The sequence below is a fragment of the Nerophis ophidion genome, linkage group LG03 (genome assembly GCF_033978795.1).
Source record: "Nerophis ophidion isolate RoL-2023_Sa linkage group LG03, RoL_Noph_v1.0, whole genome shotgun sequence".
NCBI lineage: Eukaryota > Metazoa > Chordata > Actinopteri > Syngnathiformes > Syngnathidae > Nerophis > Nerophis ophidion.
This window is the reverse complement of record NC_084613.1, coordinates 15,615,781-15,639,146: the sequence shown is the minus strand read 5'-3', so window position 1 is coordinate 15,639,146 and position 23,366 is coordinate 15,615,781. Positions and strand designations below refer to the sequence as shown.

The window sequence follows — 23,366 nt, the reverse complement described above, 5'->3', positions numbered from 1 at the left end:
AGGTTTTTTGTAGAGAATAAATGATGAGAAAAAACACTTAATTGAACGGTTTAAAAGAGGAGAAAGCAGGAAAAAAAATGAAAATTTAATTTTGAAACATAATTTATCTTCAATTTCAGCTCTTTAAAATTCAAACGAAAAAAAGAAGAAAAAAACTAGCTAATTCAAATCTTTTTGAAAAAATTTAAAAAATCATTTATGAAACATCATTAGTATTTTTTCCTGATTAATATTAATTTTAGAATTTTGATGACATGTTTTAAATAGGTCAAAATCCAATGTGCACTTTGTTAGAATATATAACAAATTGGACCAAGCTATATTTCTAACGAAGACAAATCATTATTTCTTCTAGATTTTCCAGAACAAAAATTCTAAAAGAAATTCAAAAGACTTTGAAATAGGATTTAAATTTGATTCTACAGATTTTCTAGATTTGTCAGAATAATTTTTGGGAATTTTAATCATAATAAGTTTGAAGAAATATTTCACAAATATTCTTCGTCAAAAAAACAGAAGCTAAAATAAATAATTCAATTAAAATTGATTCATTATTCTTTACAACAAAAAAAATTAATTTACTTGAACATTGATTTAAATTGTCAGGAAAGAAGAGGAAGGAATTTAAAAGGTAAAAAGGTATATGTGTTTAAAAATCCTAAAATCATTTTTAAGGTTGTATTTTTTCTCTAAAATTGTCTTTCTGAAAGTTATAAGAAGCAAAGTAAAAAAATAAATGAATTTATTTAAACAAGTGAAGACCAAGTCTTTAAAATATTTTCTTGGATTTTCAAATTCTATTTGAGTTTTGTCTCTCTTAGAATTAAAAATGTCGAGCAAAGCGAGACCAGCTTGCTAGTAAATAAATACAATTGAAAAAATAGAGGCAGCTCACTGGTAAGTGCTGCTATTTGAGCTATTTTTAGAACAGGCCAGCGGGCGGCTCATCTGGTCCTTGCAGGCGACTTGTTGCCCGCGGGCACCGCGTTGGTGACCCCTGATCCAGACTGTGTGGCGCGATGGCTTTTCAAAAGTTGGTTCTTTGACCTTGACAGAGAAGAACGTCCGCGTGGGACAGCTGGAGGTCGTTAGCTCGTTAGCTGCCAGAGGGGTACACTCGTGAGCCGTCATAGGAATGTGGACACTTCATCATCTAAGTTGACACATCGTGGTGCGACTGACCTGCCTGGAGAAGTCCATCGGTTCTAGGAACCATGTGTCATGTCCATGTCCTGTTTTAACTCGCTGGTGACGCTTTCTTGGGATGTTTAGCGTTAGGATTTTATACCAATATTCCTTATCGATACAGGTATGGATCAGTACTCTTATTGGTACAGAGGAACCTCCATCACAGGGGCATTTTCACCACTGTGTTACATGGCCTTTCCTTTTCACAACACTCAGTAAACGTTTGGGAACTGAGGTGACACATTTTTTAAGCTTTTCAGGTGGAATTCTTTCCCATCTTTGCCTGATGTACAGCTTAAGTCGTTCAACAGTCCGGGGTCTCCGTTGTGGTATTTTAGGGTTCGTAATGCGCCACACATTTTCAATGGGAGACAGGTCTTTACTACAGGCAGGCCAGTCTAGTACCCGCACTCTTTTACTATGAAGCCAAGCTGTTGTAACAAATGGCTTGGCGTTGTCTTGCTGAAATAAGCAGGGGCGTCCATGATAAGGTTGTTTGGATGGCAACATATGTTGCTCCAAAATCTGTATGTACCTTTCAGCATTAATGGTGCCTTCACAGATGTGTAAGTTTCCCATGCCTTGGGCACTAATACACCCCCATACCATCACAGATGCTGGCTTTTCAACTTTGCGCCTACACCAATCCGGATGGTTCTTTTCCTCTTTGGTCTGGAGGACACGACGTCCACAGTTTCCAAAAACTATTTGAAATGTGGACTCGTCAAACTACAGAACACTTTTGCTCTTTGCATCAGTCCATCATAGATGAGCTCGGGGTCAGCAAAGCCGTCTGCGTTTCTGGGTGTTGTTGATAAATGGCTTTCGCTTTGCATAGTAGAGTTTTAACTTGCACTTACAGATTTGGGGACAGACTGTAGTTACTGACAGTGCTTTTCTTAAGTGTTCCTGAGCCCATGTGGTGATATCCCTTACACCCTGATGTTGTTTTTTGATGCAGTACCGCCTGAGGGATTGAAGGTCACGGTCATTCAATGTTGGTTTTCAGCCTTGCCGCTTACATGCAGTGATTTCTCCAGATTCTCTGAACCTTTTGATGATATTACAGACCGTAGATTGTGAAATCCCTAAATTCCTTGCAATAGCTGGTTTAGAAATGTTGTTGTTGAACAATTTGCTCATGCATTTGTTGACTAATTGGTGACCCTCGCCCCATCCTTGTTTGTGAATGACTGAGCATTCCATGGAAACTGCTTTTATACCCAACCATGGCACCCACCTGTTCCCAATTAGCCTGTTCGCCTGTGGGATGTTACAAATAAGTGTTTGATGAGCAGTCCTCCACTTTCTCAGTCTTTTTTGCCACGTGTGTCAGCTTTTTTTAAGCATGTTGCAGGCATCAAATTCCAAATCAGCTATTGTTTGCAAAAACGAACAAAAGTTTTCCAGTTCGGACGTTAAGCATTTTGTCTTTGCAGTCTATTCAATTGAATATCGGTTGAAAATGATTTTTAAATCATTGTATTCTGGTTTTATTTACAATTTACACAACGTGCCAACTTCACTGGTTTTGGGGTTTTTGTATATATATATACATACCGGACAATGTATTATCATTTCGGCGGTTCTTGAACTCACCATAGTGTGGACTGTGACGCAAAAGTTTGCTTACATGTAGAATCTTCCACTCCTTCTTTGTCTCATTTTGTCCACCAAAAGTTTTATGCTGTGTGTGAATGCACAAAAGTGCACTTTGTTGATGTCATTGACTTGTGTAATGTGCTAATCAGGCATGTTTGGGCGCCGCATGACTGCGAGCTAATCAATGCTAACATGCTATTTAGGCTAGCTGTGTGTACATATTGCATCATTATGTCTCATTTGGAGCTATATTTGAGCTCATTAGATATCCTTTACTTTAATCCTCTTTGTATATAATTTTGTTTTGCATATGTCATGCATGACACATTATCTGTATGTAACATTGGCTGCATTTCAGATAGTTGTGTGTGCCATGTTGTTCCAGACCACAGCAAACATTACCAAGCTTGCCAAAGATTGTAGTAAATCTGCCTGCCGTTTCCTTTAACTTGGACACATACATCTATACCTTTGGCTTATAAAAGCCAGTTATTTCCAGGAGTTAGACTTAGACTGAGACTTTCTTTTTTATTGCCATTCAAATTTGAACTTCACAGTACAGATAAGAACAAAATTTCGTTGCATTAGCTCATGGTAGTGCAGGATAAAAGAGCAATAAGGTGCAAATATAAATAAATAGATTTCTGCACGGATAAATAAATTGCACTTTTGCATATGCATCCAGGTTTTTCAGGTTCAAACACTGATGACATCTATTAATCAGACAAGAAGCAAGGAATCATGCAGAGACAGAGTTCAATTTTTATTAGGAACGTCCCTTTTACATCACTGTCGCTGAGGGAAGGGGTTAATCTCGACAACTCTAGTTAGACACAATATATGATTATAGAGTAAAAAAAAAAAAAGTGTCGCAGGTCATATCGCCTTGTCTCTGCTCTGTCTGCGTCATGGTGGTGTTCGGCCTTCACCGTCAGCAGGCCGAGTCTAGACACAACACTGATAAAAACAACTGGCAATCTTTTGGATTGCCAGCTTGCATATATACAAAAATACCACTTCAGCACAATTGACAATAATTTATATCAACGGGCCCTTAAGCATAAAGTTATGATGATAATATATACATAATTATTCTAGGGTTGGAATTGGGGGTTAAATCACCATAAATGATTCCCGGGCGCAGCACCGCTGCTGCTCACTGCTCTCCTCACTTCCCAGGGGGTGATTAAAGGTATGGGTCAAATGCAGAGGACAAATTTCACCACATCTAGTGTGTGTGTGACAATCATTGGTACCTTAACTTTAACTTAACTTAACAAGGTTTATGGATGTATGTTATATTGTCTTTATATTCCAGCGAGTTAATCTATTTTTAGGGGGAATTGAAGGGATTATCATGATGCGTTCAAGAGTCTTACTGTCACGCCTATGGATTATGTTTTGTTTTTGTCATGTTTGGTCATGTTATGTTTGGTTTTTTGGACACTCAGTTCTGTTTTTGCACTTCCTGGTTTGTTTTCGTCTCCATGCCAACTCATTGATTTTCACCTTGCCCTCAAGTCACGCCCCGGTCCTCAGTTCTCACACCTGCTAATCGTTATCACGGTCATTATTTAAGCAATTCTGTTTCTGTCTTCGTCCTGGCAACTTTACCTACCTTACCTACCTACGTACCTCCTTATTCCCCATCTGCTTCATGCCATGCTATGCTGTTCGTTTTGTCCACGCCACGTAAGTTTTGTTGTTCATGCCACAGTGCAAGTGTTTATAGTTTGCAGCCTTTTTGCTAGTCATTCGTTTTTTGTAGCCAAGTATTTGTTCTCCGCCATTGTGCGCGCCCTTTTTTTTTGTGTTAATAGTAAAATAAAATGTACTTACATTCACGCCTGACTCGTGCCAATCATCCTTTGCGTAGAAGAAACAATCCAAGTCCAAGTCCATGTGTGACACTTACCGCCTGAGGGAAGAGTTATCTCACCCTCTGTGTACCCTCTGATTTACTAATGGTTTCTAATGCTTTAAAAATGCGTAGAATAAATATAACATTTCAACATTTTTGTCAATGAAGATTTGCTTCAGCTTGCGACACATTTAGTCATTTTGATAGTAGGCTAATATAGACACTTACGTCATGTGTTGCCCTCATTGTAAGACTTATATACGGCTTTTCATTTTTTGCAGCTCCAGACAGATTAGTTTTTTATATTTTTGGTCCAATATGGTTCTTCCAACGTTTTTTGGTTGCCGACCCCTGTCTTAGACACATGTAATAAAGGAGTTTGATGGTTTTTTTGCTGCTAATACAAACACAACAAACATTATGTCGCTACTGGTGCCACCTTTCCTACAAAATTATGTGCTTGGAAATAAGAAATCAAAAATGACCTTTCTATATTTTTATTGAAGGCTCGAGCAGTTCAGTAGACACAAGTCACACGTGTGGCGAGCATGTGTGCCCCCAGGGAGGGGCGCTTTTTTCTTTATACACTGAGTACCAGACGGGTGGGGAGGGAGAAGGCGCGTGACAAAGTAAGTACCGAGCATTAGACAATGGTGCACTGTTAACCATAATGGAGAAGTTCACATACTATTCATTTTTCAATAACTTTTACTGGAAATATCAGCTCTAAATATCACCGACTTCTAATAATCGGCATCGGCTCTGAAAAAAAAAAACATCCATCCATTCATTTTTCTACCGCTTATTCTATCAGTCGATTTCAACTCCAAACTGTTTGTGTTTTCCAGGAACGTTGAACCAGGACAACTGGGCCAAGAAGTTTCCGTCATGCAGCAGCGCCAAGCAGTCGCCCATCAACGTGGAGGAGAACCTGGCCCAGGTCAAGCTGCAGTACCAGAAGCTGAGGCTGGAGGGCTGGGAGGACTTGACGGGGGAGCGGACCACCATCAAGAATGACGGCAAGACCGGTAGGGGCGAGGCACCTCCTTATCTCCACCTTCTCTTGTCCTCCTCCCTTCAGAGGACACGGACTCTCCTTGTTTCCCTCTCCCTTCCGTCCTTTTGTCCGGGCTAGAGTTACACTCGCAACCTTTTTCCAGATCGCGTCTCTCCTGAGTGGCGTGAAACACGAGATTGTTAAGCGAAGGTGTAAGCAAGGTTGACGTTGTCTTTTTTTGTGTGTGCAATTTGAAAAGTCTTTGTTCGAGCGCCAGACTGTAGAACAATGGAGCAGTTCAGGCAAGGGAAAAACCTCACTGGTTTTGATGAAAAACTCGAAAAGTTGAAGTGAATATTCATGTTTTGAATCTGATTACACGGACTAACAGTAACAGTGAATATATACACATATAGGTACAAACCCCGTTACCATATGAGTTGGGAAATTGTGTTAAATGTAAATATAAACGGAATACAATGATTTGCAAATCCTTATTCCCATATTCAGTTTAATGCACTACAAAGACAACGATATTTGATGTTCAAACTCATAAACTTAATTTTTTTTTTGCAAATAATAATTAACTTAGAATTTCATGGTTTAACACGTGTCAAAGTAGTTGGGAAAGGGCATGTTCACCACTGTGTTACATCACCTTTTCTTTTAACAACACTCAATAAACGTTTGGGAACTGAGGAAACTAATTGTTGAAGCTTTGAAAGTGGAATTCTTTCCCATTCTTGTTTTATGTAGAGCTTCAGTCGTTCAATGGCAGCATATGTTGTTCCAAAACCTGTAGGTACTTTTCAGCATTAATGGTGCCTTCACAGATGTGTAAGTTACCCATGCCTTGGGCACTAATGCACCCCCATACCATCACAGATGCTGGCTTTTGAACTTTATATCGATAACAGTCTGGATGGTTAGCTTACCTTTTGGTCCGGATGACACGATGTTAAATATTTCCAAAAACAATTTGAAATGTGGACTCGTCAGACCATAGGACACATTTCCACTTTGCATAAGTCCATCTTAAATGATGTCGAGCCCAGAGAAGCCGGGGGCGTTTCTGGATGTTGTTGATAAATGGCGTTAGTTTTGTATAGTAGAGATTTAACTTGCACTTACAGATGTAGTGACGAACTGTATTTAGTGACAGTGGTTTTCTGAAGTGTTCCTGAGCCGATGTGGTGATATCCTTTAGAGATTGATGTCGGTTTTTGATACAGTGCCGTCTGAGGGATCTTAGGTCACGGTCATTCAATGCTGGTTTCGGGCCATGCCGCTTACGTGGAGTGATTTATCCAGATTCTCTGAACCTTTTGATGATATTATGGACCGTAGATGTTGAAATCCCTAGATTTATTTGCAATTGCACTTTGAGAAAACGTTGTTCTTAAACTGTTTGACTATTAGCTCACGCAGTTGTGGACAAAGGGGTGTACCTCGCCCCATCCTTTCTTGTGAAAGACTGAGCCTTTTTTGGGAAGCTCTTTTTATACCCAATCATGGCACCCACCTGTTCCCAATTAGCCTGCACACCTGCGGGATGTTCCAAATAAGTGTTTGATGAGCATTCCTCAACTTTATCAGTATTTATTGCCACCTTTCCCAACGTCTTTGTCACGTGTTGCTGGCATCAAATTCTAAAGTTAATGATTATTTGCAAAAAAAAAAATGTTTATGAGTTTGAACATCAAATATGTTGTCTTAGTAGCATATTCAACTGAATATGGGTTGAAAATGATTTGCAAATCATTGTATTCCGTTTATATTTACATCTAACACAATTTCCCAACTCATATGGAAACAGGGTTTGTATATGTCTGCGGCTTATATACCGCTGCACTCTATTTGGTGGCCATGGATGAAGTGCTGGCTGTCCAGAGTCGGGACCCGGGGTGGACCCGTCTCCGCCCGGGATGGTCTCCTGCTGGCCCCGCTATGGACTGGACTCTCACTATTATGTTAGATCCACTATGGACTGGACTTTCACAATATTATGCTTAACCCACTCGACGTTCGTTGCATCCGGTCCGTCACGTCTATGGGATCATGTTTTGTTTTGGTGATGTTCGGTTTTGTTTATTGGACACTCTGTTCCTGTTCCTGCACTTCCTTGTTTGCTTTGTTACCATGCCAAGTCATTAGTTTTCACCTTGTCCTCATGTCACGCCCCTGTCCTCATGTCTCACACCTGTTTGAAATGATCATGTCTATTATTTAAACCGGAAGTTGCCAGGAAGTCAGCCTGGCGACTTTACCCCTACTCCCTTCATGCCATGCCATGCCTGCTAATCACTCCGCCCATAGTTTCCCTCCTGCTCATGCCGCGTAAGTTTTTTTTGTTTTTTTAATGTCCAAGTTGTTGATTTTTGTTATTTTGTTTAGAGTTATGTCTATTATTTAAACCGGAAGTCAACCTGGCGACTTTACCCCTACTTCCTTCATACCATGCCATGCTTGCTAATCACTCTGCCCATAGTTTCCCTCCTGCTCATGCCACGTAAGTTTTTTGTTTTTTTTTATGTCACAGTTGTTGTTTTTTGTTTTTTTTGTCTATAGTCATGTCTATTATTTAAACCGGAAGTTGCCAGGAAGTCAGCCTGGCGACTTTACCCCTACTCCCTTCATGCCATGCCATGCCTGCTAATCACTCTGCCCATAGTTTCCCTCCTGCTCATGCCACGTAAGTTTTTTGTATTTTTTTTTATGTCACAGTTGTTGATTTTTGTTTTTTTGTCTATAGTCATGCCATAGTGCTAGATTTGTTTTCTAGTCAAGTTTGTTCTCCGCCATTGTGCGCGCCTTTGTTTTGCCCTTTTTTTTTTGTTACACTATTAAAAGAGAATATGAACTCACACTCACGTCTTGCTCGTGCCAACTTTCCTTTGCCTCGGAAAAACAATCCAAACCCCAAAGTCCACGGTTTGACACGGTCTGACCCACATCTGCGGTCCTCTCCAAGGTTTCTCATAGTCATTCACATTGACATCCCACTGGGTTGTGAGTTTTTCTTTGCCCTTATGTGGGATCCGAACCGAGGATGTGGTTGTGGCTTGTGCAGCCCTTTGAGACACTTGTGATTCAGGACTATACGAATAAACATTGATTGATTGACTCTATAGTCCGGAAAATAGGGAATTTTTTTACCCCACTCAACCCACTTTCATTCGCTGGGGATGCCAGAAGACAGCCCGCCAAAACTCCTTGTCTGTGAATTCTTTTTGGGCATAGTGTCTTACCTCAAGCGCACGGTTAATTTGAATATCATTTGCATATTTAAATAGGGGCGTGGACAGGGAGTGGGATTTTCTGGATTTGAGCATAAGGCATATTTTTGTCGGAAATCCACGCAACTTCACACACATGAGGCCCGCGGGCTTTGGCGGTTTATGTCATGTTCAGGCACGCACACGTTAGAGGCGCCATTAAGCGCTTTCCTGTTTCGGAGTCTGGCGTTAGCAGTTGTGCAACACAAGGCGTGTTTGGGACAACGACGTTCAACGAAGTTGTTCTTGATGATTTCACAATAAAACGCTGCAATACCCTGACTCACCAGAAAGGTGTCGAGGGGGCTTGTGAGCTAACAGGTGTTTGTTGCTGCCTGGAAAATCCAGGCTAGCGTTTGAATGAATGGTTAAGTTTAGGTGTTCACACGTTCACAACGAAGTAAGTTTTCACCTAAGAAAGATTGGCGCAAAACCCAAATAATGTTAATGTCTCGATTAAGACGTTTTGATAACAAAGTGAATTAGTTTGTTCTTATCTCGTTATCATTCGGATGATCAACTCACCCTTCAACGAAATTGACGAGATCACAGGTTTGGAGCGACCCAGAACGTTTTGTTGCCGGACACGCGATGGACTCTTGGGAGAAGTGGTGGCTCGCGTGCCTGCCGATCCCTCCAGCCGAGGACCGATTCAGAATTGTGATAACAGGACTGTTGCCCTGGCGGATCGTCAAGTCTGGAAGCTGCCATAAATGATTAAAGGATGGCCAGAGCTGTGGGCACTCAGACTTTTGTGGATTCTGGCCTCAACCCCAAACTTGGGACAACATCTTGGAGAATCTGTCTGCTCTGCAAAGCGAAGTGCCGATCAATTTCAGGACTCGGAATGGACAACCGGAGTGAAACGTTTGGATTTGTTTTCGCTGGCTGAAACACGAACATTCTGAATCGGGTTTTGCTTTTCTCCCCCTGGCTGGAACGGTGTGACAAAGCACGAGACTCTCTCAGAGGACAGCACAGTGAAGAAGCTCCAAATTTCTTCCTTGTCTTTCATGGACACACACCTGTTGTGTGTTGACTTTTTTTTTTCGGACTGACTGGCTGATATCGCTACAACACTAATCCACACGCGTCCAGGAAAAATACTCGCTACTCACATACATGTCTTTTCCTGGTCTCAAATTGAGCCCCGCCCCCTTTAAGCGTTTTGTTTGTGATTTCCTCCTCCCCGCATGTTTATCATTTTCCCTACCTGTCCTACCCATCTGTCATGTCTTCTTGAGCGGGTTGTACTCTAAACACATTTCATTGTACTTTTAAGCGCAATGACAATCAAATTCAACCTATATTAACATGAAGTAGAGCAGGGCTTCTTACCTTTTTTGACCTTGGGGCCAAACTTTTCCACTACAGAGGAGCCGGGGCCCAATCAAATATTGTTTATCATTTTTCCTACCTGTCCTACCCATCAATCATGTCTTCTTGGGCGGGTTGTACTCTAAACACCTTTCATTGTACTTTTAAGCGCAATGACAATCAAATTCAACCTATATTTCCATGAAGTCGAGCAGGGCTTCTTACCCTTTTTTGACCTTGGGGCCAAACTTTTCCACTACAGAGGAGCCCGGGGCCGAATCAAATACTGTCAAAATGTTTTATTTTTCACATAAAATTATGTTGTGCTAATATAAATATACTACAGTCCAAAAGAATGAAGTGCAAATGAAAATACAGCTTCACTTCTTTAGTTATAGTTTTTGCGCTTAAGAAACTGACTTCTTCTCTTTGTTTAAAACTGACAAAAAATACAAGATAAAAAGACGGGATTTTAGGGAGAAAAAAAATATTAAAAACTAGTTATCTATCTGTCCATGCAGCTAATTAATTTTACTTGATAATAAATCCTACATTTGGACTTGTATATCTCGAAATTAGCAGGACTTTTCCGCTAAAAAGGGTATTTTATTCTGAAAACAAGCATTATTTAACTTGTAATTCTTAAGCATCGTTCATTTAAACAATATTTTCTATGTGGGGAATAGTCAACATAAATTATTTGAATAGTTGTTTTCTCAATTTCAACATTTTTAAACTTCAATAGACACATTTTAAATATGGATTTTAAAATCAATGACTGGAGACAAGAAAATAGCTCTTAAGTCTCGGGAAATTTCTTAAAGTGTATTTCAGCTGAGCCCATACGGACCACAGCTGTGGTCCAACAGTGGTACCCGGCCCAATGTTCATAAACACTGAATTAGAGTAAAAAAAAACAAATGCGTCACCAGCCAAAAACTTCACCGGTGCGCTTTTGTCGGAAACACATTTTTGAGCCTCAGTGAACGAGTACAAAGAAACCTGTCAAGAGACTCAACACAAATCCATCAGCTTGAGCTCGAGTCAATATTTGTTGTGTTGCCTGCGGACAAAGAGTCAGTTAGTTAGTGGCCTTGTTTAAACGGAAAGTAGACGCATCGAGAGTCACCTCTTTGGGCAGGACAGCCGCAAAAGTACAGTAGAATCCTCACAAAACACACGAAATACACGCAAAAACAAGCATAAAACACTCTTTCTTTGATGTATTGTAATCCACAGAAAGATTTTGTCTTGACCCGAGAACTACAAAGCGGAGAGGAAGCAAGACCAGACTCCCCCTCCAGGCGAACTGTTTTACGACCTTTTCTTTGAACTGTTCACTAACCAAAGGCGATGGCTGTTTACGACCCCCCCCCCACCCTTAGAAACAGCTGTTGCCATGTAATCCGGGAAAGTCCAAATAAAAGAGGAGGCGCACAATCATTCGTCGGAGCGCGGCGGAACTGTACAACGAGTACAATCCAGACTTTTCTCTTTATTGAGCCAAATTTAATTCCGTCTCTGTTTAATTCCTTGCTTCCTGTCTTGTTTAATAGATGTCGTCAGTGTTTGTACCTGACAACAATAAGTCGCAATTACTGTATAGTTTACGGTGTGATGGCTAGTCAGTTCATCCATCCATCCATTTTCTTCCGCGTATTCCCTTTGGGGTCGCTAGTGCCTATCTCAGCTACAATCGGGCGGAAGGCGGTGTACACCCTGGACAAGTCGCCACCTCATCGCAGGGCCAACACAGATAGACAGACAACATTCACACTCACATTCACACACTAGGGCCAATTTAGTGTTGCCAATCAGTTCAGTCTTTGCTAAATCGAGTCTCATGTTGCGCCCTAAAAAGTGTTAATACTGTAAGTATTGTACTCATTACACACCAAATGCTCGATGGTAGCGTGCCTCTTTGTTGTAGTTTTCATTAACACAGTTAAAGGCGATGGAATCGCCATGTAAAATCGCTAATGCTAATCAGTAGCAAAGCTTGTGTACGTTAGCAGGAAGCTAACGCATTTTTGGGTACGTAATAGCCTTGCTTTACTTACGTTGGATTGTCAGTTGCTTTCTTTGCATTGAAAATTGCAACATTAATTTGAGAACTGCGGCTGAGTCCGCAACCGGGCTCGTTTCCGTCAACTTTGAATGTGACACGTTCTAGGAGGCGGAGCCTAAAGGGTAGTGAAGTGAATTATATTTACATAGCGCTTTTCTCAAGTGACTCAAAGTGCTTTACATAGTGAAACCCAATATCTAAGTTACATTTAAACCAGTGTGGGTGGCACTGGGAGCAGGTGGGTAAAGTGTCTTGCCCAAGGACACAACGGCAGTGACTCGGATGGCAGAAGCGGGAATCAAACCTGCAACCCTCAAGTTGCTGGCACGGCCACTCTACCAACCGAGCTATGCCGACAGCGTGTCATTTTTGACGTCACACCACTCAATTGTTGCCCGTCTGCGTTGTGCATGTAGTGGCAGTGCACCTGGACGGAGACTTCTACGTCAGCGGAGGGGGTCTCAGGTCAAAGTTCAAGGCGGGGCGCATCACCTTCCACTGGGGGCGCTGTAACGCCTCCTCCGACGGCTCCGAGCACAGCTTGGATGGCGTCAAGCACCCCCTGGAGGTGAGACACTGAAGTACACGGTTGGCACGTCAATGCTGCTAACGAGCACTAACGACCTTTCTCGTTCCTGTGCCACAGATGCAGGTGTACTGCTACGAGCCGCTCCGATTCGATTCCCTGGAGCAAAGCATGAAGGCCGGAGGCCGAGTCACAGCCCTCGCCGTGCTCTTTGAGGTGTGTGACTTGACACGCTGCTCAGGTGATCATTTATGTGCAAATGAGGTTCCTGGCATGAGCTGGCAGAGCGTGTTTGTGGCCAGAGGAAACAAAAGTTGGAACTTTTTTTTTAAATGGAGTACAAAGACGGAACATGAAACATGAGTCGCTGTTGGCGACCACGGCACAAAGCGCTCCGGCACCGCCCATGGTTCAAAGACCGTTTCAAGAGAAAACTACTCGGTTTTCTTTAGTCATCCTTACGTTACAAGCCGATCTGAATGTCCCGATTGGAAATGAAGTACATCCTAATTGTTTATTCTAGATGCCCAAAATAGGAAGTCTAGGACACATTTTATACAGAATGATATATTGAGATTAAGATTTAACATTGAGATTCCACATTTAAATTCAGTATTGAGATCCAACATTTAGAGTCAACATTTAAATTCAACATTAAGTTTCAACAATTGGATTCAACATTTAAATTCAACATTGAGTTTCAGAATTTAGATTCAACATTAAGATTCAACATCCAGAATTAGAATCAACATTTAGATTCAACAATTGGATTCAACTTTAAGATTCAACATTTAAATTCAACATTGAGTTTCAGAATTTAGATTCAACATTAAGATTCAACATCCAGAATTAGAATCAACATTTAGATTCAACATTTAAATTCAACATTTAGATTCAACATTTAAATTCAACATTTAAAATTCAACATTTAGAATCAACATTCAAATTCAGCGTTTAGATTCAACATTAAGATTCAACATTTAAATTCAACATTTAAATTCAACATTTAGATTCAACATTTGAATTCAACATTTAGATTCAACATTCAGAATTAGATTCAACATTTAAATTCAATATTTAAATTCAACATTTAGATTCAACAATTAGATTCAACATTTAAATTTTACATTGAGATTCAACATTAAGATTCAACATTCAAAATTAGATTCAACATTTAGATTCAAAAATTAGATTCAACATTTAAATTCAACATTTAGATTCAACATTTAAAATTCAACATTTAGAATCAACATTCAAATTCAGCATTCAGATTCAACATTAAGATTCAACATTCAGATTCAGCATTTAAATTCAACATTTAAATTCAACATTTAGATTCAACATTTGAATTCAACATTTAAATTCAACATTTAGATTCAACATTCAGAATTAGATTCAACATTTAGATTCAATATTTAAATTCAACATTTAGATTCAACAATTAGATTCAACATTTAAATTCCACATTGAGATTCAACATTAAGATTCAACATTAAGATTCAACATTCAAAATTAGATTCAACATTTAGATTAAAAAATTAGATTCAACATTTAAATTCAACATTGAAATTCAACATTAAGATTCAACATTTAAATTCAATATTGAGATTCAACATTTAGAATCAACAGATTCACCATTTAAATTCAATATTGAGATTCAACATTTAGATTTAACATTAAGATTCAACACTCAAAATTAGATTCAACATTTAGATTCGACAATTAGATTCAACCATTAAATTCAATATTGAGATTCAACATTTAGAGTCAACAATTAGATTCAACATTTAAATTCAACATTAAGAATCAACATTTAAATTCAACATTTGGATTCAACATTAAGATTCATCATTCAAAATTAGATTCAACATTTAGATTCAATATTTAAATTTAACATTTAGATTCAACATTTAAATTCAACATTGAGATTCAACATTGAGGTTCAACATTTAAATTCGACATTAAAATTCAACATTTAATTTCAACATTGAGATTCAGAATTTAAGATTCAACATTAAGATTCAACATTCAGAATTAGATTCAACATTTAGATTCAATATTTAAATTCAACATTTAGATTAAACATTTAGATTCAACATTAAGATTCAACATTCAGAATTAGATTCAACATTTAAATTCAACATTTAGATTCAACATTTAAATTCAACATTTAGATTCAACATTGAGAATCAACATTTAAATTCAATATTGAGATTCAACATTAAGATTTAAGATTCAGAATTAGATTCAACATTTAGATTCAATATTTAAGTTCAACATTTAGATTTAATAATTAAATTCAACATTTAGATTCAACATTTAAACTCAACATTTATGTCAACAATTAGATTCAACATTTAAATTAAACATTTAGTTTCAACATTTAAGTTCAACATTGAGATTCAACATTTAGATTCAACATTTAGATTCAACAATAATATTCAACCTTCAGAATTAGATTCTACATATAAATTCTACATTGAGATTCAACATTTATATTCAACATTGAGAATCAACATTTAGATTCAGCATTTAAATTCAACTTCAAGACTCAACATTTAGAATTAGATTCAACATTCAGATATAGATTCAACATTTGGAATTAAATCCAACATTTAGACTCAAGGTTTAGAATTAAATCCAACATTTAGATTCAACGTTTAGAATTAAATTCAACATTTAAATTCAAAAATCAGATTCAATAATTGTATTCAACATTTAGATTCAACATTACGATTCAACATTGAGAATTAGATTCGACATTTAGAATTGAATCCAACATATAGATTCGACGTTTAGAGGTGGGTGGGGATGGACACCGATGATCTTCTCTGCTGTCCTGGTGGTCGGTTGCAGTCCGCCTGTGTCCAGCGTGGTTGCAGATCCGAGCAGACAGTGACGGAAGTGTAGAACATGACCGCCTTCTTCCTGTTTGTGTCTATGCGGGAGGTCCACCTCAGGTCCCGGGAGATTATGGATCCCAGGAACCTGAACGAGTCCGTGTGTGTGCTGCAACATGTCTGCCAAACGCCTTAGCACTTGGAATGTGTTGTTGTGAGTCATTCCAAGTTGCCATTGTGTTGTACTTAAACGTTTTCAGCTGGAGAAGGTTTGTGATGTTTGGTCTGGTGGCCTCGGGCGGCGCTGGCGTGCTGGAACCAGCAGAGGAGGCCATGTTGGAGCACAAACAACTAGTTGTGTTACTACCTGAGCGCTGCTGTGTGTGGGAGGGGGGCAGGTCAGGTGGTCTCTGTGCTGCGTTTGAGGCCCGCTGGGAAGTTGGAAACATGGAGATCTAAGGTAGCCCCTTTTTGCCACTGATAGAAAATACCCCAATGGTACATCCTGATTATCAGATAAAACAAATGAGAATTATGAAATAAAGTCACATATAAGATAAAAAGTCATAATTATGAAATAAAGTCACATATAAGATAAAAAGTCATAATTATGAAATAAAGTCACATATAAGATAAAAAGTCATAATTATGAGATAAGAAAGTCGACTTATCATTTTGACTTATCTTATGATTAAGACTTTTTATCTCGAAATTTCGACTATCTCATATTTTTGACTCTTTATCTCATAATCATGACTTTTAATCTCATTAGTTTGACAAATCTCATTCGACTTTATCTCATGATTTCGACTTTTTATCTAACGGTTTCGACTTTCTGACAATCTTATAATTTCGACGTTGATTTAATTTCGACTTTTTATCTCATGATTATGAGTTTTATCTCATAATTTTGACGTTTCTAATCATTTTGACTTTTGTTTAATCTCATAATTATGGATTTTTATCTCATAATTTTGACTTTTTATTTCATAACTATGGCTTTTTATCTCATAATTTTGACTTTTTATTTCATAATTTTGACTTTTTATCTCATAATTATGGCTTTTTATCTCATAATTTTGACTGTTTATCTCATAAATTTAACTTTTTATCTCATAATTATGACTTTTTATCTCATAATTTTGACCTTTTATCTCATAATTTTGGCTTCTTATCTCAGAATTTAGACTTTTTATCTCATACTTCTGACTTTTTACCTCATAATTTTGACCTTTTATCTCATAATTATGACTTTTTATCGCATAATTATGACTTTTTATCTCATAATTTTGAGTTTTTAATCTCATAATTATGTCTTTTTTATCTCATAATTTTGACTTTTTATCTCATAATTTTGACTTTTTAACTCATAATTATGGCTTTTTATCTCATAATTTGGACCTTTTATCTCATGATTATGACTTTTTATCTCATATTTTGACTATTAATCTCATAATTTGTCTTTTTATCTCCTAATTTTGACCTTTTATCTCATAATTTTGGCTTCTTATCTCATAATTTAGACTTTTTATCTCATACTTTTGACTTTTTATCTCATAATTTTGACCTTTTATCTCATAATTATGACTTTTTATCGCATAATTATGACTTTTTATCTCATAATTTTGAGTTTTTAGTCTCATAATTATGTCTTTTTATTTCATAATTTTGACTTTTTATCTCATAATTTTGACTTTTTAACTCATAATTATGGCTTTTTATCTCATAATTTTGACCTTTTATCTCATGATTATGACTTTTTATCTCATATTTTGACTATTAATCTCATAATTTGGCTTTTTATCTCATAATTATGGCTTTTTATCTCATAATTTTGATGTTTTATCTCATAATTATGACTTTTTATCTCATAATTTTGACTATTAGTATTATAGTTTTGACTTTTTATCTAAAATTTAGAGTTTTTAATCTCATAATTTTGTCTTTTTATCTCATAATTTTGACTTTTTATCTCATAATTTTGACTTTTTAAATCATAATTATGGCTTTTTATCTCATAATTTTGACCTTTTATCTCATGATTATGACTTTTTATCTCATAATTTTGACTAATAATCTCATAATTTAGATTTTTTATCTCATAATTTTGAGTTTTTAATCTCATAATTTTGGATTTTATTTCATAATTTTGACTTCTTATCTCATAATTTAGACTCTTTATCTCACAATTATGGCTTCTTATCTCATCATTTAGACTTTTTATCTCATATTTTTGACTTTTTATCTCATAATTACGGCTTTTTATCTCATAATTTTGACCTTTTATCTCATAATTATGATTTTTAATCTCATAATTTTGACTTTTTATCTCATAATTTTGAGTTTTTAATCTCATAATTATGGACTTTATTTCATAATTTTGACTTCTTATCTCATAATTTAGACTTTTTATCTCATAATTATGGCTTCTTATCTCATCATTTAGACCTTTTATCTCATATTTTTGACTTTTTATCTCATAATTACGGCTTTTTATCTCATAATTTTGACCTTTTATCTCATAATTATGATTTTTAATCTCATAATTTTGATTTTTTATCTCATAATTTTGAGTTTTTAATCTCATAATTATGGACTTTATTTCATAATTTTGACTTCTTATCTCATAATTTAGACTTTTTATCTCATAATTTTGAGTTTTTAATCTCATAATTATGGACTTTATTTCATAATTTTGACTTCTTATCTCATAATTTAGACTTTTTATCTCATAATTATGGCTTCTTATCTTATAATTTAGACTTTTTATTTCATATTTATGGCTTTTTATCTCATAATTTTGACCTTTTGTCTAATAATTATGAATTTCTATCTCATAATTTTTACTTTTTATCTCATAGTTTTGACTTTTTATCTCAAAGTTATGGCTTCTTATGTCATAATTTAGACTTTTTAGTCTAAAAAATAAAGGCTTTTTATGTCATAATTTTGACCTTTTATCTCATAATTATGAATTGATTTCATAATTATGAATTTTTATCTCATAATTTTGACTTTTTATCTCATAATTTTGACTTTTTATCTCATAATTATGGCTTATTCGCTCATAATTATGACTTTTTACCTCATAATTTTGACCTTTTATCTCATAATTATGGCTTTTAATCTCATAATTATGGCTTTTTATCTCATAATTTTGACCTTTTATCTCATAATTATGATTTTTAATCTCATAATTTTGACTTTTTATCTCATAATTTTGAGTTTTTAATCTCATAATTATGGACTTTATTTCATAATTTTGACTTCTTATCTCAAAATTTAGACTTTTTATCTCATAATTATGGCTTCTTATCTTATAATTTAGACTTTTTATTTCATATTTATGGCTTTTTATCTCATAATTTTGACCTTTTGTCTAATAATGATAAATGGGTTGTACTTGTATAGCGCTTTTCTACCTTCAAGGTACTCAAGGCACTTTGACACTACTTCCACATTTACCCATTCACACACTGATGGAGGGAGCTGCCATGCAAGGCGCCAACCAGCACCCATCAGGAGCAAGGGTGAAGTGCCTTGCTCAGGACACAATGGATGTGACGAGGTTGGTACTAGGTGGGATTTGAACCAGGGACCCTCGGGTTGCGCACGGCCACTCTCCCACTGCGCCACGCCGTCCCTAATGAATTATGAATTTCTATCTCATAATTTTGACTTTTTATCTCATAGTTTTGACTTTTTATCTCAAAGTTATGGCTTCTTATCTCATAATTTAGACTTTTTAGTCTAAAAAATAAAGGCTTTTTATGTCATAATTTTTACCTTTTATCTCATAATTATGAATTGATTTCATAATTATGAATTTTTATCTCATAATTTTGACTTTTTATCTCATAATTTTGACTTTTATTTCATAATTATGGCTTATTCGCTCATAATTATGACTTTTTATCTCATAATTTTGATCTTTTATCTCATAATTATGGCTTTTTATCTCATAATTATGGCTTGTTATCTCATAATTTTGACTTTTTATCTCATAATTTTGACTTTTTATCCTATAATTATGACTTTTTTATCTCATAATTTTGACTTTTTATCTCATAATTAGGATTTACCATTGAAATATATTTATTTTGAGTAGCGGAACGGGCTTCCATAGCAATCTGACTTAGCATACAACTTTTTGAAGGTTGGAATGTCCAACGCTCCAGTTGTCTTGGATGCAACATTTGTCTTCTTGAATGTTGAAGAATGTTGATTTCAGTCTTGTTAGCATTCATGCTAATAGTTTCCTTTGACTTGGCACAGGTGACCTCGGAGGACAACGTCCACTTTGAAGCCATCATCGAGGCCATCAAAAGAGTGAGCAGATACGGTACGTCTCCTTCTCCTCTCGTCCCTTCTGTTCGGGCTTTCCTTCTAAAACTTGTTCTTTTATCCTCAGAGGATTCAGCCCGAATTGCGCCCTTCGTGCCGCGAGGTCTGCTGCCCAACTCCACCGACAAGTATTTCATTTACAACGGCTCGCTGACCACACCGCCTTGCAGTGAAACTGTGGAGTGGGTGGTCTTCAAGAACACTGTGGCCATCTCCGCCGACCAGGTGAGGGAGGGGCAATCATCATCGCAGCCACGCCGGAGCTCAATCAGGAGCATGAATCTTGAATTATCTTCAAGATTCAGATTTAGTTTTAACATTTAGATTTCAATTGAACATTTAGATTTAGCTTTAGATTCAACATTAGATCTAGATTGAAAATCCTGATTCTACATTTAGATTTTGATTTAACTTTAAGATTTAAGATTTAGATTACACATTTTGATTTTAAATTTAACATTTAGATAGAGATTTAACATTTACATATAGATTCAACATTTGAATTGAATCTTTAGATTTAAAATCTTGATTTATATTTCCCATTTGGATTTTAGATTTACATTTACCATTTATAATCAAAATGTAGACATCAAAAGCAATTTAACATTTACATATAGCTTTAATATTTAGATTTGATTCAACATTTAGAGTTATAATCAAGATTCAGATTTATTTTAAACATTTAGATTTCGATTGAACCTTTAGATTTAACTTTAGATTCAACTTTAGTTCTAGATTCAAGATTTCGATACATTTAGATTTAGATTTAACATTTAGATTTTAATTGTAACATTTAGATAGAGATTTAACATTTTGATATAGATTCAACATTTAGATTTAATATTTAGATTTAAAATCTCAATTTAGATTTCACGTTTAGATTTTATAGTCAAAATTTAGACATCACAAAACAATTTAACATTTACATATAGTTTCAATATTTAGATTTGATTCAACATTTAAATTTAGATTCGATATTTAGTTTTGGATTGAACATTTACATTTAGCTTTAGATTCAACATTAGATCTGGATTCAACATTTAGATTTTAAATGTAACATTTAGGTAGACATTTTACATTTAGATATAGAGTCAACATTTAATATTTAGATTTGAAATTTGGTTTTAGATTTTACATTTACCGTTTATAGTTAAAATTTAGACACAACAAGAAAATTAACATTTAGATGTACTGTAGATTCAATATTTAGATTTAATTCAACATTTCGATTCAACATTTGGAATTAGATTCAAGATTCCGATTTAGATAGAACATTTATATTTAGCTTTATAATTCAACATTAGATCTAGATTCAACATTTTAGATTCAACATTTACTTTGAACATTTAGATGTAAGACTTTGACACCATGTTTCCACAAAGAGGAATGCGGGTGATTATTTTTAAAGTCGGTCAAGCACTTTGTGTTTCATTTTTGTGCGAATAAAAAGCGCTTTATCAATAAAGTTTGATCGATTGAGTGCAGTCAGCGGTTCAACTTTTCCACATTTCTTCTAAACATATAAACGACAACAAGTCTGGACTGGTCGCCGTTCCTGACGGTTATACAGTTTCCATAAAGGCCTCAGTAATGTGTGTGTGTGTGTGTGTGTGTGTGTGTGTGTGTGTGTGTGTGTGTGTGTGTGTGTGTGTCATTAGATGATTGACAGCTGAGGAAGGAGATGTCTGCCTAGCATACAAACTCCAAAACCAGTGAAGTTGGCACGTGTAAATGGTAAATAAAAACAGAATACAATGATTTGCAAATCCTTTCCAACTTATATTCAATTGAATGGACTGCAAAGACAAGATATTCAATGTTTCAACTGAGAAACTTTGTTATTTTTTGCAAATATTCGCTCATTTGGAATTTGATGCCTGCAACATGTTTCAAAAAAGCTGGCACAAGTGGCAAAAAAGACTGAGAAAGTTGAGGAAGGCTCATCAAACACTTATTTGGAACATCCCACAGGTGAACAGGCTAATTGGGAAACAGGTGGGTGCCATGATTGGATATTAAAGCAGCTTCCATGGAATACTCAGTCATTCAAAAACAAGGATGGGGGCGAGGGTCACCACTTTGTCAACAAATGTGTGAGAAAATTGTCCAACCGTTTAAGAACAACATTTCTCAACAAGCTATTGCAAGGAATTTAGGGATTTCACCATCTACGGTCCGTAATATCATCAAAAAGTTCAGAGAATCCGGAGAAAGGCCATAACCTTCAACCCCTCAGGTGGTACTGCATCAAAAACCGACATCAGTGTGTAAAGGATATCACCACATTGGCTTCAGAAAACCACTGTCAGTAACTACAGTTGGTCGCTACATCTGTAAGTGCAAGTTAAAACTCTACTATGCTAAGCCAAAGCCGTTTATCAACAACACCCAGACACGCCGCCGGCTTGGCTGGGCCCGAGCTCATCTAAGATGGACTGATGCAAAATGGAAAAGTGTTCTGTGGTTCTGACGAGTCCACATTTCAAACTGTTTTTGGGAACTGTAGACGTTGTGTCCTCCGGAACAAAGAGGAAAATAGCCATCCGGATTGTTCTAGGCGCAAATTTGAAAAGCCAGCATCTGTGATGGTATGGGGGTGTATTAGTGGGTAACTTACACATCTGTGAATGCACCATTGATGCTGAAAAGTACATACAGGTTTTGGAGCAACATATGTTGCCATCCAAGCAACGTTATCATGGACGCCCCTGCTTATTTCAGCAAGACGATGCCAAACCCCGCGTTAAAACAGCGTGGCTTCATAGTAAAAGAATGTGGGTACTAGACTGGCCTGCCTGTAGTCCAGACCTGTCTCCCGTTAAAAATGTGTGGTGCAATATGAAACCTAAAATACCACAACGGAGACTCCGGACTGTTGAACAACTTAAGCTGTACATCAAGCAAGAATGGGAAAGAATTCCATGTGAAAAGCTTCAAAAATGTGTCTCCTCAGTTCCCAAACATTTACTGAGTGTTGTTAAAAAGAAAGGCCGTGTAACACAGCGGTAAAAATGCCAACTTGTTTGCAATGTGTTGCTGCCATTAAATTCTAAATGAATGATTATTTGCAGAAATAACAACGTTTTTTATGGTGAACGTTAAATATCTTGTCTTTGAAGTCTATTCAATTGAATATAAGTTGGAAAGGATTTGCAAATCATTGTATATCCATCCATCCATCCATTTCTACCGCTTATTCCCTTTCGGGGTCGCGGGGGGCGCTGGCGCCTATCTCAGCTACAATCGGGCGGAAGGCAGGGTACACCCTATTCTGTTTTTATTTACCATTTACACGTACCAACTTCACTGGTTTGGGGGTTTTGTATTTTTTTTCCTACTATTGTTCGC

The 23,366-nt window shown here is 36.6% G+C and overlaps 1 protein-coding gene across 3 annotated transcripts in view; it reads left to right on the top strand.

Moving 5' to 3' along the window:
• Window positions 1-23,366, top strand: part of ptprz1a (protein tyrosine phosphatase receptor type Z1a) — a 127,214-nt gene that overhangs the window by 50,614 nt on the left and 53,234 nt on the right. For 2 of the 3 annotated variants that reach the window (XM_061894384.1, XM_061894382.1), the window contains exons 3-6: window positions 5,500-5,679; window positions 12,725-12,876; window positions 12,955-13,050; window positions 19,950-20,243. In XM_061894384.1, the coding sequence (XP_061750368.1) occupies window positions 5,500-5,679; window positions 12,725-12,876; window positions 12,955-13,050; window positions 19,950-20,243 (722 nt within the window). The remainder of the gene's footprint in view (window positions 1-5,499; window positions 5,680-12,724; window positions 12,877-12,954; window positions 13,051-19,949; window positions 20,244-23,366) is intronic. The other variant, XM_061894383.1, reaches the window with a different exon arrangement.